Here is a 19,686-nt window from a genome sequence, read left to right as displayed (position 1 = left end):
CGTAGTCTCACTTTTCATGCTCACAAACCCAAATTGCACATTCTCAGAGCACATTTACCAAAATAATCTGCATTGAACTTGCAACCCTTCAAAATGTCATTCATTGTGCTTTCCTCAGTCAGCATTGTCCCCCTGTGGTCACCAGGCACACCCTCACTTTCCTGTTCTAGGCATCTTCTGCCATTCCAATATGTGCTTTAGGAGAGTAAGAAAGGGTGAGTAAAGAGGAAGGCCTGAGTAGGGAGGGAAACTAAAAGCACACCCCTGATCCTTTGGAGAAGGCAATCTCGTGTGGATGACAGAGAATTGTCTAGTTGGAACAGTGCACGGAAACCATCACACACTCAAACCATTGAACTTTTTACATTAGCGTTGCAGGCAGATGGAGGGCCTGCCTGAAAGTTTATATATCTATGTACATAGAAATGATCAAGGGGGGAAACTGCAGAGATTGGTACGTAGAACACTGTCAAAGAAGCAGTCTATGGAATCTGAGCTTAGAGTTTTGACTTCCACAGAGATTTCCAACTTTTGCAGAGAAACTGCAAGGAGCTTGGACTGAGGTTAAGGATCATGGAGCACCAGGACTACTATAAATATCGATTCTTGTACACATATGTGTGTCTGACAATAAATCGTCCCTACCCTCCCTCCTTTCCTTCTCACCCTTCCTTTCTACCTTGGGCCAGTGAACAATCCACAGGCATCGCCAAGAATTGAGGAATGAGTGGAAATGTGGCAATGTGTGCCATCAGAAAGAACATGGTCATGACCTTGCACAAATCAGGCGACCTTTGTATGCGCATATTTAGATGTGTGTATGTATTTCAGATTGTTAATTTGTCACGTTTAATTCTGCATATTGTCTGTATATACATCGAAAATAAATGTTTTTTTCCTTTCTATGTCTAGGTTTCATGCTGCAATAAACTCGTCTTTAGAGAAACATAAGCCTGAAGTAGTAGAGCTGCACATTTCCATGACTCCTTCCATGCTTGCCATCCAGTCCTCGATACTGGACATAATGAATGCATGTCTTAAAGAACTTAAGCGCTACAATCCAGCACTTGAAGTGGAGGATCTGTCTTTGGAGAATGCAATTGGAAGGTCATTTGACAAGGTATGCTTTCGTCACTCGTGTAATTGTCCAACTGAAAAAATGCAAACGAGTAAACAATAACTTTATGCCATAATCCTATAGCTGATGCACCTAATTTGTGTTTTTTTTCATTTGTAACCCAATAGAAATTCTGGTTATAAAAAGGAGACCGATCGGGAAATGTAGATAGGCAAGGTGGACTTTAGAATGGCTTGACATTTTAGAAAGTTTAACTCCTGTTCTCGTTTAAACCTCATTGGCTTGCTAACTGCAACGTGCGATGTCTATTTAAAAAAAAAACCAAAAAAACAATATTTTTATTTTGATTGTCATAAACATCAAAGAGAAAACCAGCCATGGTACATATCATAGTAAAAACATTTTGTTCTACAGCACACAAATGCATATCCAACATCACGGGCACAGCACATCGCCTTGGTACATCAGTATATTCAATGTCCCCTCGTGGACCCGCCTCCCCCACCTTTTTAATCCACATCCGAGACTTCATCCTCTTGGTCCGGCGGGGGATCGCAAATGTCACCCCTATATGCATTCCACTTTCCCCAGATCTTACTCCACTTTTTGGGGCATCCCCGATTAATAAATACCGATTTTCTCGGCAACCATGGTAGTGTCCACATCCCTCCCCCATACAGCCAGGGTAGGCACCTCCGGCGCGCCCCATTTCTGGGCAATGTTCCGCTTAGCAATCATGATACTCAGAGTAGCCCAACCCTGATCCATGCGATTCAAGTCATTTGGCTCCCAGGCATCGTTTCGGGTTCGGTGTTAGGGAAACGCCTTCTACCTGGGAGATCGTTCTCATCACCTGTCTCCAATACTCCGTTATCCTAGTGCAGTCCCATATTGTGTGGAAAAATGTGCCTGCTTCTCCACAGCCACGCAGACAGAATGGGTGGAGTGCTCTACCTATTTTATGAAGGGTGTGCCTGGTGTATTATGAGCGATGCAATATTTTAAGCTGCACTAGCTGGAGTCTAGAAGGTATGCCCACTTCTCTCGGAGAGGCCAGTGCCTCCTGCCACTCAGATTCATCAAGGTCCCCCACATCAAGGGACCACTTATCACGCAGGGAGCCCGTTGGATCCGGCATATTTTTTACTAGTTTGTGATAGGTGAGGGAGGTGGTTTTCTTCTGTATATATTCTGTGAGCAGTCTATCTTCCAGGGGGAAAGCCTCTGGGATCTCCGTGCCAGGAGGCAGCGCTGTCATCAGGGCGTGCCTAATCTGGACATATCTAAATCGTTCCACAGTTGTCAGTCCATAGTCTTGCTGGAGACTCCCAAACGGTACCATTTCACCGTTGTGCCATAGGTCGCCCACCGTGGAGATGCCTATGTCATCCCATTTATCGAAACCCTTGGTATTTCGAAGCTTACCGAGACGTTTAATATCCCACAAGGGAGTAAGTTGGGTATTGACCCCGCGCCACCCGAGCTTGGCCTGAGCAATATGCCACAGGCCCGGTGTATGTCTTTTTTTGACTCTTTTTTTTGACATGGGAGTGGACACTGCTGAGGCAACCCTTCACAATCCTCTTACATATTTTACACAGTACAACAACTGTGCATTGTATGCATATTGAAAGCAGGGACAAGACCATGAGGTTACCCATAGTCAAAAGAATTCACAAGATTAGTGAGATAGATCTGGATGTGCTCAGAGAGTAGAAAGCACACTAGACCTTTTTAAAAGTCAACTATGGCAGGCATCGGTTTCCATAAAGACCTGGCAATCGTCTTCAAGACTGTATCAAAGTCTTGCACAGCAAGAATGTTAAATGATTCTCATATTATTTAGGTTGGCCACTTGAAATGGGCTTATCCCTTATGCAAATAGTAACACTTGAATCGTCTCACTCAAGGCTAGAGGCAGAAATTGGTCATTTTACCTCCCAATCCTTTTCAGCAATAGATTCATTCCTCCATGCTCTCCACTGTTTCACATTGTTACTGCTTAGTAGTGTGTGCTAAGTAATGATCCTAAGTGGGAGGAATAAAAAGAAGTGGATTTAAAATAACCTGCCACCATAGATGAATTTGTTGTAATTTGTGAATACAATTTGAAAACCAAATATGGTTAAGCAATTTATAAGTCAATCTCTGTTTTTACTGTTTACTTTGCATGGCATTCTTAAGTATGGTCTTCTAGTGGAGGTGATACTGATGGGGCTAATTAGTCAAATTCTACAATACAAGCATTGTACGTGGAGTGATTCTGCCAACCACTGGATATACTGCTCTCAAAGAAGTTTAACAATGCTTTCAGGTCTCCACAGTACCCTTAGCATGTGTATATGGTGGTGATGCTGTTGTACTTTAAAAAGAAGATGTACAGATATCCATTGAAGTACCACTGCATTACTATTTTCCTTTCTGGCATAGCGGCTAAAACAGCTAGTTTAGTATCCTATGGTTTAATGTTAAGCTTGACTGTTCTGTACCTTTTTAAGCCCCTTCGACTCTCTCCTTGTAACTTTCAGATCATTCGTCACTATTTAGATCCCATATGGCACCAGCTGGGAGCCAAGACAAAGTCTTTGGTGCAGGATTTGAAAGTGCTGCGCACCCTGTTACTGTATCTCTCTCAGTATGATGCTGTAACTTTTCTAAACCTTCTGGAATCCCTGCAAGCAAGTGAGAAGGCATTTGGTAAAAATTCGGGTATGTGTGGATTTTATTTGAAATCTATTTTTGGTATTGATCAATGCTTTAACTTGTGACTGCAACTAGTTGCTTTATATCTCTATATCTTATTCAAATTTCTGACGTCGGCACATAATGGACTTAAATTAAAATTTAATGGCACAAAAACGTATTAATTAACAATCATTTAAACTATAGAAAATGTCAGTTTTGGATGTATGGTAATTATATGAAGGACAATTCGGAGACTATTATTGATGACAAACAATCCTGGGATTTGAATGCCTTTAATTCCAAAAAAATAGAATCAGTGTAAAATGTAATAAATGACCTGCCAACATGCGCGTAATCATTGAAATAAAAAACACTGGTGGTCTATACCATCATGTGGCTTATCAAAGGATTCAGATTTCAACTCGCGAGTTGTACTCCGTATGCATGTTCTTTGTTGCTACATAAACCATTTCCAGATTAGCTACTTCAGACTCAGTGTCTGAAATTAGAACTATTCATCTACAGTTCCAGGGTCTTCTCATTTTTATTGGGGCATTTACAGGCCTTATAAATTGTGGGATTCTACACTTGCCATTCCTAAAATCCACTAATCAAGAATTTGTGCTTCTGTGGCGTGCCATGACAGATCAGGATCTCATCTCACCATCACTTGGCCCAAACCAATAAAAGAACAATTCATCTGTTTACATCAAGGTCATCCTTGTTCTGCAGCATTGGTTCTTTCATAGGTACTCATGCTTAAATTATCTCCTGACATCAGGGGGGGCACTTCTGGTGGCCAATGTTAGTACAGCAGTATACCAAGGCAGCAGTTAGCATTCAAAACAAATGCACAAAGTTCAGTAAACCATTTCTAGGCCATCCACATTGTGACCCAACCGCTAGCCAGAGTTAGTTGGAAGGCCTTTGGGTTCCAGGTGTTCCACGAAGTCCCAACTGCCAGATTTTCTACTGCTTGGCTCAGGAAACAGGCAATCCCTTGAGCTCTGCTCGGCTCTCCCTACTGAACATTTGACAGGAACTCATCTGATTAACCGCCTGAGTCACCATTCGACTACTAAATCATCCTGACAGCTTGAAGTGCAATTTTGGCATCTTCATTTTAAGAAATAAACCATGGCAGAATTCACTGGGCCGTTGACACTCCTCAAGCCACGTGGAATGTGTAGGGCCAATAAGGTTTACATAGATTACCTACAACTAAATGTTTTTATTGCCTATATAAATTTGGTCACAAACCCCAAAATCGAAATTAATGTGCAATTTGTAGTTCCAAAACCTTGAAAGACCGAGACAGCAGCTTCTCTGCTTCCTCAATGTCAGATCTCTAGATGCATCTTCAGAAAAAATGCTTGTAAAGTGTATGAAGCACAACAGGAAGGTAATAGATCAAGAGAAGCATTCAGTGGGGCTGTGTCAGAACTCAGTCTATCTCCCACCAAAAGACCTTCTGTGCCTGCCTTGCAAGGTCAGACTTCTGGTTATGGTGGGGTTGCACCTTTGACTTCAGCATTTTCCTCAGCGAAAAGAAAGGCAAAGTATAACTCCTCTGTCTGTAACAATGGATTATATTTCTGTGACGGAAAGAGGAACAATGAGGCACAGTCCACGATTGCTTCAAAAGTGAAAGTCTCATTGTTGCCAGCCGTCCCATCATAGACTAAGTTGGCAATGAAGAGCAGACTGTCTACTGGGAATAAACATTCCTCATGGCGGATGAAACAATCGTCATCGACAAATCAGCACCCAGAGATGGCTCAGTCATTGATGGAATCTTCCTTCTCGACTAAGAAAATGTCACCATTGTGGAAGTTGTCATTATCGGCAACAAGCAAGGCACTTCTGTTGACAAAGATGTTATCGATTACCAAACCACCTCTATTGACGAAGGCTTCACGCAGAAGTTTCCCTTGACGAAATAACTAGCATCTACATTGCCTGGGACAAAGTCTATCATATTATCCTAGTCATCACTGTTCATGATAGGGATCTCATCTATAGTGTCCACTGATTTGTCTCAGATGCCAGTAGCGTTTTATGCTGCCTCTAACACAGTTGGTGTCATTAATAAGAATGGCACCAGAACAGCTCCTAGATGATTAAGTGCTGTCATCCTATCCTGGTGACAGGTTCTCAGATCAGGAGTCGATTAGGAAACAAATATATTCTGATGATTGTATTATGCCGCTCAAGCAGGGGATGAAAAGGTAAAGGGTGCCTTCAAGGGAATTTATTTCTAATGATTATTAAGATTAAATGGGCTCGGTTATGAGGACAATTCAATGGTCCCTAGGTTTAAAATTGAAGCACAAAATCAATTTCTTCAAGTTATGTTAACATATCAAAATGAAAAAACCTTAAGAAACAAACAAAACTGGTGTATATGAAAATATTGAATTTATCACAAAGAAAATAAGGCAAAAATACATACAAATAAGAGAACTGACTCACAGGAATATCTGTAATAAATCAATATATAACACTGTAGGTTCTGCAAACACCTTTCCTTTCTGTACACCTTAAAACTTAATTAGTATTAGGAAAAGGCGATGGTCGACGTTACAGTCTCTTATGAATTCATCTGTGAGACCATCTTCAGGACTGTGTAGTTTGTATTTGTAATGCCCTAATGTAACCTAAAACAAAAATATTTACAGTTACCTAATTATCTAAAATATCAATATACATTCAATATATAACACCCGTGTTTGTAATAGGAGAAGAGAAACAACAAATTTGCTATACACCAATATAATTCAGCGTATACGTCATATCATTGAGTTTAAAGAAACGACTTATTGAAAATTTAGTACATGTCAATGTTCTAATCTTCATTGATTATCTTAAACATTAGAACATTGCATAATTCTGATATCATATGTGTATACTTGTATAGACCGCTCAAGCAGGGGGCCACACAAACTTAAAATTAATTTTCTTCCAGACCTAGAAGAATCTTATGGCTACCAAGAGCCCCTACAATGGTGAACGATAAGAAATACTGCTATAAGAGATAAGAGAGACCTCTCACTCCCAAATGGTCCAAGTGTACATGGAATTTTTCCAAAACATGTAAAAATGTATTCCAAGTGTTTATGGTGTATTGCCTCCAACCAAACCAGTAGCCTACTTCAGGCGCCTCCTCTAGAATTTACACCTAGATCAATGATAGATGTGCAGTCAAACGCCGCATCAACGTCCGGCAGACTAATGCATCTTTATTGTTTAGGCAATTAAAACCATTACAATTTAACAATTTGTTTGATTAAAGTTAACTTACCAGTGATATAAACTACATACATAAATATAAAGCCTCCTGTGTGGTTAATTACAAAATAGTCCGACAAATCTTCCTCTGTAACATCCAACAAAATTGCCAAGAAGAGATATAGAACATGATTCATGTTCTGATCCAGGTCATGAAGAAGGGGATCATTTCCCAGGTTATGTCACCCCTTCGACGAAGATAATAAAGAAGACTGTGTCTGCACATCAGACCAGCCCAGATCTGATTCCAAGAGACTCCCCACTAGATGACATTTACACCTTTCACGTGCTAGTTAATAGATATGATCAAAAACCTAATTTGCCAATGCAAACAGTAGAGGAAAAAATCTTTTCTCTTTAGTTCATCATGGCATCAGTCAGAACAATCCAAGTACTTGATTTAGCTTTAGCTGCATTAGGAATCTTGCATCAGGAATGGATCAATGTTAACTACAAAAATAGAAAAGTAATTCAAAACACTTAATACAGCACTTGCGTCTTTTTCAACCAGTCAAAAAAGACTCTGTGATCTTGGCAGCAGAGCAGAAGAGATTACAGAACCCAACGACTCCATGTATGGTACCTATAGACAAGAAAGACAAAAGGTTAGATGAAATGGGGAAGGGATTTGGAGCATTTGCTGCAACAGCGGCTAAAAAAGTCTATGCAAGTGCTATCCTGTTGAGAAATGACCAACAATTATACAACAACATTTTTGTCTGGACAAACTCCAGGAGGGTTGCAAAGAATAATCAAAAAACAATTCTCAGAGAAGGCAAAATCAAATCTGCTGCCCCCTTAAATTCAGCTTTAGGGCATCCAACACTGCTTTCAAGCAAATGACAATGGAGAGCTTCTTAAGACGATGTATCTGGCTGTGCAGCATCACCGCCTGAACAGAGATGCAGTCAAATTTCTAAGACATACCCTTAATAGCCAATATTTATTTGGATCACATGTAGATAGGCCTTCAAGGCAATTAAAACTGATTTTGGCAAGGTAAAACCCTTAGGAATTTTACAAGGGAACAACCTTATTTTTATCTACTAGACATGAGTACTGACAGATCATTTCAGCCAGGCACTTCATTTATTTTTCGTCCCTATATGCAAAGATAATCTAGAACCAAAACACAATAATGAAGGAGGCAAACAACGAATATACAGCGAAGGAAACATAGAGGCAGTTACAAGCAAGTGTCATGACTGAGGACGAAGAATCTGAGTGGAGCAACCCACCCCCATCAACGTCCATGCAGTTGGGAGGAAAGATAAGGCTGTATTTTTCCACATGGTCAAACTCATAAGCTTCAGATCGATGGTTGTTAGACCTAACTCATCATGGGCACACAATAGAATTTACATCAATGACACCAAAGACACCCATCAAAGTGAAGTACCACCACTTGGAGGCACTGAAACAACAAATACAGTTATTGCTCTAAAATCATATAGAACCGTGCCAAAAATTTTGAAAAACCTGGAATTATATTGAAGATTATTCCTTATCTGTAAAATGAATAGGCAGTGGATGTCCACTCTACATCTCTGAACACTAAACCAGTTTGTAAAAAGTCAGACTTTAATGTTATTCTTGCTGTGTGTACTGCGGTTCATTAAACAAGAATGATTATATGACATCACTATATCTAGACGATGAATGGTACCATCTGCTAATCCATTAAAGGCAAGAAAGAAACCTCTGTTTCTTGGTAGACAGATGACACTACTAGTTCAAATCACTTCTGTTTAGGTCTGAAGTTGCCACCCAGGGTGTTCACCAAAATCAGTGGCTCCAGTAGCTGCTTACTTGTGTTGTCAAGGGACGAAGCTATATCCATGCCTTGACGATTGACTTATGAAAGCACCGTTACCACAGTAAACAGTAACTGCACTGTCACAAACACAACACCTACTAAAGAAATAAGATTTCACCCTCTGCGTCAACAAGTCTGTCATAGTGCCTATCCAGAGATATTGTTCTTAGAAGCAAACATTTCTGCACATCGGTAAAAAGAGTATCCATCGCAAGAAATAATAGAAAGATAATACACAGCGATTCAGGAAATAAGTTAAAAAATTGAATAACAGTAAGATAATTCAACTTATTACTAGGAATACTTTCTTTCTGTATCCCACTCATACTGCCTTGCAGACTAAGAATGAGATCCTTTCAAGAAGGTTAGGGCTAGCAGTGGGGACAAATTACAGGCAATTGGGACGATTATACACAGATAATCAACATGATTAAAGAATTCTTGGCCTCTTGGTCACATGGTCTTGAAAAAAGCATATAGGTTTGCTAACACATAGATGAGATCAAACAATGCTTTCGTTTAACCACAGATGCCTCTATGAAAGGCTGAGGAGCATACCTAATAGATATATCAGTAAGTGGAATATAGTAATCACAGGACCAAAACTTACATATAAACCTCCTGGAACGGAGGGCAGTCAGACTAGCATTGAAATCATTCCTATCTATGATAAGACAAAATATTGTCAAAGTACGAGCAGACACTATGACACTTTATCTTCTCTGTAAACAAGGAGATTTGAGATCCAAACACTGTCCCAATAAGCACAACAACCTGGTTGTCGAGAGCCTCAGACTTGCCCCAATGCAGACTGTTCACCAAAAAAGACAATCAATCAATCATGGGCATTTGTAATGCGCGCTTCTCACCCGGAAGGGTCTCAAGGCGCTTGACAATAGACATTCCGTCAAGAGAAGATCACAATAATCTATCACGTACCCTGCTTTTTAAAACTGAGTTGGGATCCTTGAAAGAACAAATGATTATGAGGCTGTATTATCAATGTGGCTCCTTTTCTTACATGGCAGCCTCCATGTTTGGAACAGTAAGGTTAGCGTTCTAGTTTTCCTCTGCACAAACGCTCAGAAGACTCTAATGTGCTTGCGCCCCGCAGAAACGGCACACTTTAACTATTTTCGTAACGGAGAGCAGTGTCGTGTTTCTGCTCTCCCTCTGACAGGATTATGTTGAGAGGATATTCCTAATTTTCTGGTACCAGCCCACAGTTTCTTTACAGTGTGATCACCCAGGCATGCTCACAAGAGTAGTGTCCCATTAGCGCTAGTCAACCCTGAAGAAAACACAATGAAGTGCTCTTCTGAACCTGAATTTCTAGTTCTCCAAGACAACTATTGCTGAAAGGAGAATTGCCAGAGAGGAAGAAGAAACAAACCAATTAAGGTGTGTTGGACTTGGCCCTTTTGGCATGTTCACCCCTGAACTTTTTGCCTTGAGCTCTGACATGATGGTAGTGATTTGTGGCCTCTGCGCACTTTAGCACTGTGGCCCAGTGTAAAGTGCGTGTGCTCTCTGAGTGCGTGTGGTGAGATTGGCCTGCCCTCCCATAGGAATGCATGGGGGATGTGTGTCCATGGTAATTCCTGATATGTGAGGAGTGCAGGGGCGAGTTTAGTATGTGCGAACTCGTGAGAATAAATGCTGCGCAATGGTGTGTGCAGATTTATGGTGACTGGGGGAGAAATGCCACTTTTTGAAGTTGGCATTTCTATGTACTGTGTGTCTGCCTGCCTGATGTGAATTGCATGTCCGGCTTGTGATTGACAGGTGCTGGATGATGTGAGTGGCTCCAGGAGCCAGGCTGGGTCTGCCCGGTGGTGAATAGGGAGATCTGCATGTAGATGGGAGGGAGGAGTTGCACCTGGGACCTGAATAGGGCTGTGCATTCGCTCCACAATGCTGGCTCTGCCCCATGTGGTGCATCTGAGCACCTAGCCCCCACCTGAAAATGGAGAGAGGAGCTGAGCACAATAAAGTGCTCCAAAGCTCCCCTGAACCAGTTGTATCTGGTTCCCCCAAACCCTGTACCTTTAAACAAAGGGAATTGCTGTATAAAAGAAGGGGCTGTGACCCCATGATGTTGTTCTGCTTTTAGACCCTGACCTTGCGGGGCCTGCTGCTTCTGGGGCCCAGGGGGGCTGCCAGGAGGGCTTGCCTCCCTGGGCCCTGCATTGCCCCTGGATACTTCAAGGACTCTTCTTTGGGACCCTTGTGCTGTGGCCTTTAGCGCCCTGTGAGCGCTTTGCTTCTATTTTCCTGGAAGCGCTTTCCCCTGGCACTGTGCTACCTGCAACCGAGAACGAGCACTACCATTACCCTGGAGGGAATCCCCGGCGTTGGGATTCCGCCCGCATCGCGGCATTTTATTGTCCCCTAGCGGGTGCCTACCCTCTTTCTATTGGTGTTGGAGCAGAGGGCGCCTACCCCTCATTATGCCCGGGGAAAAAGGATTCACCGCTGCGGCCTCTGGCAAAACCAGGAAGTCAGGCCCGCACCGCCTGACTGTGGGCGGGGCCTGGTGTGCTTCCCTTCCGCTTCCCCCTGCCTGGGGGAAGCCGTGCCATGCCGCGCTGGTCTGCCGGGCGGAGAGCAAGGAGTATTGCGGCTTGTCGGCGGGGCTCCCATAAGCGGAGGGAGCCCCGCGGTATCAGGAGAAGTTTCCGGGTCCCAGGAGGGGGCCTGGGTGAAGAGCGTTGCAGCGGATCACCCGCGAGACTCTACGGAGCGAGAGAGCCCCGCCTGCTGCCACTGCCGAGAGAAGACTGCTGCCTGCGGCCCCCAGAACCGGCGAGTTGTGACGGCCGAGGGGGAGGCTAGGTGCTTTGCTAGTGCCGACCACTGTAAGGGCAGTGGTGCCGAGTGATCGCGCCAGAGGGCGGGCCACTCCAACAATGAGGACCATGTTATTTCCAAGCCCAGTGGGGGTCCAGAGGGCAGCTGCCACATGGGCCATAATTATTCATAGGGCCAGAGGAGCCCGTGTTCTAGAGGTGGCCATTTCCTGAGGGGGCACATGATTGGTGAAATGCCCAGAGGGACCCGTGTCCCCCTAACTGTCCAGGCACAATAGCGGTGCCATTTTCCAGAGCCGTCCCGGTTGGCAGCGGGCCGTTCCAACGCTTGGGCATAGTTATTTTAGAGCCCTGTGTGGCTCCAACAGGGGCAATATTGTTTTAAGAGCAACAGCAAGTCCCAGAGGGCACAGTTGTGCCAGGGCCCATTTGTTCTATCCCCAGCTGCGCCGCACCAGCGCAGGCAGCTGCAATGAGTTGCGCAGTTATTTGAGCGAGTCCCTGAGAGGGACAGAAGTGGCACAGAGGTTCCAGGCCTTCCCCATTATTCACAGCTGCCCAGCAAATAGTGGGCAGCTGCAACGTTTAGGTTTGCGCAAAGTGAGCACCCTTGACTTTCGCTGCCTAGGCAGCAGCCCTGACTCTTTGGACATAGTGCATTTGAGCCCCTTTTTGAGATGGCCAGGGGGATTGTTAGATTTATAGGGCACCAGGCCCTAATGTGATGTGGTGCTAGGAAATGTAATGTATGTAGTATGATTACGCACCCTGTGTTATACCTCTAAATGTGGGATATGATTATGAGGTTGTTTTGCATATTCTGGTTTATGCTAGTAAGATTATGTTTCACTGTGTGGTTATGCCTCTAATGTGAGTTATGCTTAGTAGGTTAGGGTCTAATGCGTTTAGACTTGTGAGATGATTGCAAAATGTAGTTTATGGTACAGGCTGATGCTAATTACAGTGATTACCAGTGGTTACTGGTTGTATGCTTATGATCTGTTTTACTTTACTAAGTTCGCTATGTGATGGTTCTGACAGTGGTCCAGTGGGTCCTGTCATGTGTAAATAATTCCTTTGTAGATATGACCTAGTGCCAGGTGGCACCATGTATATTATGTATTTACTATTCTAATGTATTTTGAGAATACAAAGGCTATTTTTGATATAACCTTGTGTGGAGTTCCTTTTGTAGTGTGCTTGGGGTGTTGTTGCTCTGTGCGTGCGCAAATGCTTTATACATGGCCTCCGGGATAAGCCTGACTGCTCGTGTCAAGCTACCAAGGGGGTGAGCAGGGGTTATCTTTGGCGTCCAACTCCCTTGCCCTGACCAGAGTGCTGGTTTCTGCCTGGCTTTGGCGCAAGCCTTAGCCAACCAGAGACCCCATTTCTAACAAGGTGATTGATTTATAGAATGAAATAAATATAGAGAATTGCTACAGAAAGAAAATGTAACTTGCAGTTACCCGAGAGAGTCCTTACAAAAATAGACACCCTGGAATGCAGTGTTTTTAAATAAAATTACGAAAATCTATCACTTATGAAAAGAATTTGAGAGAAGCTAATTCCTCAGGAGTTTTAGGTAAAGGGAGAACAAGAGGCCTGAAAGTGTATGTTAATAGAAAGTGAGATCAGTGAAGTGTGTGAAAGAAAAGAAAACTACAACTGTGTATCATATACCAGATACAATGTTATCTGAACATCCAGCTCTACCGATGAAACATTGGAAGGTGGTGACTGATGATGTTTAGAAGATGACATAGTTGACTCAGAGGCAGCATATCTTATTTTTCCCCAATCCCCATTCCCCCTGTGGTGACTTGCATTGCGAATTTAAAAATGTCTTTGTGGATTTACGCAGAGGGGCTTTGTGGAACGCTCCTCTGCTCCTGTGGTTTCTGGTACAAGGTTAGTGAATATCCTTGACATATTGAAGTGCCAAAAAGACTTCACCCGAGCAGATATGGCTGAAGGATTGGTTTTAAAGAATTTAGCTGTGTTCTGGAAAATGTGCAAGAACAATTAATCTTTACCATGGAAGGGAATACAAATTTGAGAGAAGAGATTAAAAGACTAAGAGTCTCAACTCTTTTTTTTTTTTTTTTTTTCAACGATTAGATTCACTATCCGTAGGTCTTCCTCACTGCCCAATGACACTAATCCCAGTGGTTAGTCACATCCGCAGCGGCTACAGAGTTATTTACTCTGGTCATATATGCAGTCTCCCCAATCATTACCTTAGCTCATCCAAAAAGTTTTAGTGGGGATCCTCCTAAAGCCGAATTATTTTAACACCAAGTTCCCTCTACTTTGTCTGCTGTGAAGATAATTTTTACTGAGAACCAAACCTGCGTTTCCTATTTAGTTTGTGATTTATTTTTTCCCTCTTGGTACATAATTGGCTAATGATGGCCAACTGCTAAATATAAAGTAAAATATTTAAAGGGGCGATGAAAATGGTCGGCACGCTAAATTTATGAGGCGCACAAGCACAGTCCAGGCCCAAATATTAATGTGGCATTTTGATTTAGTTAGCTCAGAATGTTGTGTGCAAAGTTATATTTATTGATAGGACTGTGAAATCGAAAATGTACTGACATTGAAAGGTAAATTATATTCTGTTCAGGGAGACTAATCCATTGGCTATTTGGAGTAATTGACCTTGTGCGTACTGTGCAAAGCTCTGTTATATTGACAATCATTCTAAGTATCTGAATTTAGCAATCAGCGCCTAGGAGAAGGTATTTGACAGCATGCTTTGTTTATTTCTCTGGTATTTGTAGTAAGTACAAACGAGGTCCAACAGGTAAGTACTTGTAGAAATCGGCTTTAATGCAGCACAGAGCAAGTAGGACCATCCCCCATCTGACCAGAGCTCCAACTGCCAACAAGGCACATGAGAACTCCAGAACCAGGAACCCCCACAACGATCTAGAGTGCCAGCCTAAGAAGAGAGCTAAGCACTGTACAACATATCTCCCCCCCCCTTAACAAGGAAAAGAAAACAAAAATAAAATAAAGAAACAACAAGATCAATGTACATAGTCCTCCAGATAAGTGGGTGGACGCCGAGAACGAGGACTCCTCAACCTAGCCTCAAATGAGGAGGAAGAAGAAGAAGTAGGGACAGAATCAATCGAAGAACCACCATGCACACACAAGGAAGTGGAAGCATCACCACTACCCACCTCCCCCCGTACAGCAGACTGAGAGGAGGAAGAAGAACCACCACAAGAAGTTAACAAGTACCCATTACACCTCCCAGAACCACCACCCACCAACCCATCAGAAGAAACATCCTTCTTTCTTTGATATAGAGCCACCCTCCTATAATTCCAACTTTCCCCATTGTCCAAAACAACAAAATGTGGAAAAGCTTTCTTGACTCTAAAGGGACCCCTACATTTGCTAAGACCCTCAGCACACCTACCTGGCTTTACTTTAACTAGATCACCCACAGAAATAGGTAAAGAATCATCACCAGAAGGTAAAGACTCCTCATCCAAACACCTTAACCAAGCAGGAGTCAATCTTGATACCGGTGCACGCCCACGCATTAATTCAAAAGGAGATTTTTCTCCATTCTTATGAGGTGTTGACCGGTAAGCCCACACAAGCTCTTGCACACGCTCATGCGAAAAACAACCACCTTCCACAAACATTTGAATCACCCCCTTCACAAGACGATTCACCCTCTCGCAGAGACCATTCCCTTGCGGATTGTAAAGGCTTGTCTTCTGATGTTTGATGCCACACTCACGTACAAACGAAGCCATCTTCAACGACGTCAATTGAGTGCCATTATCAGAGATAAGGACAGACGGATATCCCTCATTCAAAAAGACACCCTTCAGGAAATGAATAGTGGTATCGGTGTTAATCTCCTTCACAAACTGCACACAAAGCCACTTCGAGTAACAATCAATAACAACAATGGCAAAACGTTGATTCATAGGTAACTCACTCATAGGGCCTATGAAATCTAAGCAGACACTGTGCCAAGGTAAATTCTCAAACCCAATTTTCTGTGGTGAGTGAGACCCCACGACTTTTAAACACTTCTCCCCTTCTTTGCAAAAACTACACCTCACCACGCAATCCACAGCATCGCTATCAACAGTAGGCCACCAAACATTCTCTTTAACACGACGCTGGGTGAGACTCTGACCCAAATGGCCCTCATGAGCCAAACCGAGAATTCCACTTCTCAATGAACTTGGAGGAATAAAGCGATCACCTCGCATCAACACATCCTTCCCTTCCAAGGAAAGTTCATCCAAAACCCTCAAAAAGGGTCTGACCTGAGGTTCAACAGTGCTTTCCCTTCTTGCCCCCTTTGAGACAAGATTAATAACTGCCCTTAAAACCTGATCCTCCTCCATACCCTTCGACCACTCATCACGAGAAAAGGAGCCACCTCCCAAAAACAAAACATCATCTACTACTACCGCAACCGCAAAGTCATCCAAGACAGCACTAGAAGAATCGCCACACTCACCAGATCGTACAGGAAGGCGAGACAAGCAATCTGCCTGAATGTTCTTCCAGCCGTGAACAAACTCAATCTCATATTGGTAGTCTTGTAGACGAGAGGCCAATCTCGCCAACCTGGAAGACCCCTTCCCAGTACCACCAGGAGCTAAAACATTGAGAAGTGGTTTATGGTCAGTACGAAGAACTAACTTGTACCCCCACAAGTAGGTCCTAAAGTAACTCGTGCCCCAAGCAGCTGCAAGAGCCTCACGCTCTATGACTGAGTAATTTGATTCCAAGACAGACAAGGGCCTGAACGCAAAAGCGATAGTCTTCTCCTCCCCTCCATGCTTTTGAAAAAGCACCGCACCCAGTCCTACCCCACTCGCATCAACCATCAAGACAGCGGAACGACCAGTATCAAAAGGGGTAAGAACGTTAGCAGACTTAAGTTCTCCTTTAATCATACCGAAGCAAGACTCATGCTCAACAGTCCAATTAAATTTAACACCTTTTTTCAATAAATACTTCAAGGGAGCAGTCTTAGCTGAGAAATCTCTCACAAATTTCGAGTAAAATTCAATCAAACCCATGAAGGACCGAAGTTGATCTTTGTCAACAGGGGAGGGAACCAATTCAATGACCTCTAACAAGTCCTTCTTAGGCTTAATACCCTCCTCAGACAGACAAAAGCCTAAATACTCTATCTCCCTCAGAAGGAACACACACTTCTCCTTCCTCAAAGTAAGACCAGCATCATCCACTCTTCGTAACACACTCTGCAGAATCCCATTGTGCTCCTCTAGAGAATCTCCATAGATCAAGATGTCATCTTGAAAATATAACACCTTGTCTAAACCCTTGAAAACCTCCGAACCTAATCTCTGGAACACACTGGCCGCAGAGACAAGCCCAAACGGTAATCTCGTGAACTGGAAAGTCCCTTCACTAGTGATGAAAGCAGTCAAATGCTTTGAATCATTATCTAAACAGATTTGATGGTAAGCATGCTTTAGATCTAATTTACTGAAAAACTTGGCCCCCTTAAGTGTCGACACCAGCTTACCAATATTTGGTAGCGGAAACACATCAGCTACCACACATTTATTCAGCGAACGCAAGTCCACACAAAATCTAATTTTATTGTCTGGTTTCTGCGAAATTACAACTGGTGAAACCCACGGGGACACTTCAACAGGTTCGATGATGCCCCCTTGAAGCATTTCTTCCAAAGTAGCCTTAACCTCTTTCCGCAAAGCAAAAGGGACCCTCCTCACCTTATGCTGGACAGGACAACTACCTTCCTTGAGGATTATATGATGAGAGTAACCTACAAGTTCCCCCAACTGATACCTAAAAACATTTTTGAATCTCTCTAGAATCTCATTCAAAGAAGAACTGTCAACAATTAAAACCGGATCATCAGCCCTATGATTAACTACTATGTGCAAATCATGCTGATGATGGCGTCCCAAAATGGCTGGCCCATCAATTGAGATGTACACTTTACCAGATGCTGACTTATTTCTAAATTCAATCTTACCCTCAAAGTAGCCCAAGAGATCAATTTTCTCACCTTGATAGCCAGACGGAAAAATGTCACACTCTTTTAAAATCCTTTCACCCCACACACTCCTCATCAAGGATACTGGGATAATGGTCCACTTTGAGCCTGTGTCAACCATCAAATTGACAGACTTCCCATCAATTGTAAAATCTGCCTTTGGAATTCTCCCTCTACGTTCCCCACAAGAGCATACTGTATCGCACAGAACCAAAATCTTATTCACATCACGTTTCAGTTCACCATACTCGCTGACCACTGTTACCCTCGAGTTATTTTTATTTTTGCACATCTTGGCAAAGTGCCCCATCTTTCCACATCGTAGGCACTCCTTATTATTCGCAAAACAGAACTTAGCATCTGATGTATGCGAATAACTCCCGCACTTCGAGCACATTTTTGAACCACTCTTACTATTAGGTTGCTGTTGCACATTCTTCTTTTGGAGAATATAACCCTTTTTCCTGACAATAGCAACAGCCGCCGCCTCCCCATCACTATTGTCACTATTCACCACCTTATTAGAAACTTCGGCAACCCTTGGTTCTAACCCACTCTTCTGTAACTCTTTCATACATTTTTCACTTTCTTCCACAACTTTAGCTAATTCTATAGCTACTTTCAAAGTCGGGTTCTTTGCTGCCCTCAATCGTTCTTGGACCTTCCTATTGTTTGTCTGAACAATTAGTTGATCTCTAATTAGTTCATCAGCCATTTGACCAAAGTTGCACTTCACAGATAGTTCGCGTAAGCGTGCGACAAAATCGTCAATGCTCTCATCTTCCAATTGCTTATTCTTGTAAAACTTATATCTTTGCAAGACAAGATTTTCATCTTTTCCAAATCTAGTTTCCAGTCTTGTTACTGCTTCTTTAAACTCATCCAATTGAGCCTGTGACCCAGAAGGTAATACTTGCGGTAAAAATTTAAACAGACGCTGTCCTTCCTTCCCTAATGTAGTCATCAAAAGAGCTTTTTTCCTCTTAGGTGAAAAATCTTCCCCATCCAGAGCCTCAATGTAGTTATTGAACATAACTATCCAATCCTCCCATGCCGTAGACGGATTCCCTGGTTCACTCAAAAATTGTGGCGGAAGAGCAACATTGACTGGTTGCGCCATCACACCAGTGTATCCCAGTCACGAAAGTCAGGTGAGTTTAATAAGACAAAAAGCACTTTGGTTTTAGTCACACCACAATGTAGTAGCTCTTAAGTTTGACGTATAGAGTTAAAAATGGAGTTAAAAAGAAATGTCTTTTCTTTTTCAAAAGCAGCTTAAAACACAAACGCTTACTTATTAAATATCAGTCACCTCCAAATGTGATATCCCATTTCCCCCGAAGCTCCACGCAGCTCCTATCCGAAACAGTGAAGTTTCCGGTGAGTCGCGTCTCCCAGGCGACCTCCGACAGCCGATGCACAAATCACCCAAGATGGCCGTCTGCGTCTTACGTCAGCTCGGTCACACGTCTGACCTCAGAGATGCAACGTAGTCAGACGCGCACAGAATGCGCTTCAGCAGTGCGTTTCAGCAGTTGCTAGGTTACCAAAAGAACTCCCCAGCTCATACGTTACCCGGGAGACGATGTTGACGTCGCTTCCACTGCGAAGTCGTTAAAGAGGTTGCCGAGGTGATCCTTAGGCTGACGTCACCCTCCTCGACAACGACGATGCCGGGAAATGAAATCTTAATAAAATTCTTCAGGTACCGCAATTACCCTCTCGGTAAGAGGATTAACTCCACACTGCTCGCCGCAAAGGGTTCGTAAGGCAATGGAAACGCTACTCCTCTGTAATCCTTCTTCAGCTGCAGAACCAAATAGCAAAGCTGTGGCCAGATGCTATATCGCCAGTCCAAGTCGCCAAATGTAGTAAGTACAAACGAGGTCCAACAGGTAAGTACTTGTAGAAATCAGCTTTAATGCAGCACAAAACAAGTAGGACCATCCCCCATCTGACCAGAGCTCCAACT

At 43.1% G+C, this 19,686-nt stretch overlaps 1 protein-coding gene across 1 annotated transcript in view; it reads left to right on the top strand.

Moving 5' to 3' along the window:
* Nucleotides 1-19,686, top strand: part of ERCC4 (ERCC excision repair 4, endonuclease catalytic subunit) — a 269,908-nt gene that overhangs the window by 120,811 nt on the left and 129,411 nt on the right. The window contains exons 4-5 of the mRNA XM_086941358.1: nt 913-1,120; nt 3,607-3,787. Coding sequence (XP_086797484.1) covers nt 913-1,120; nt 3,607-3,787 — 389 coding nt within the window. The remainder of the gene's footprint in view (nt 1-912; nt 1,121-3,606; nt 3,788-19,686) is intronic.

The sequence above is a fragment of the Lissotriton vulgaris genome, chromosome 10, assembly GCF_964263255.1.
Source record: "Lissotriton vulgaris chromosome 10, aLisVul1.2, whole genome shotgun sequence".
Taxonomy (NCBI): domain Eukaryota; kingdom Metazoa; phylum Chordata; class Amphibia; order Caudata; family Salamandridae; genus Lissotriton; species Lissotriton vulgaris.
The sequence above is the reverse complement of the archived record's forward strand: the minus strand, read 5'-3'. Positions and strand labels throughout refer to the sequence as shown.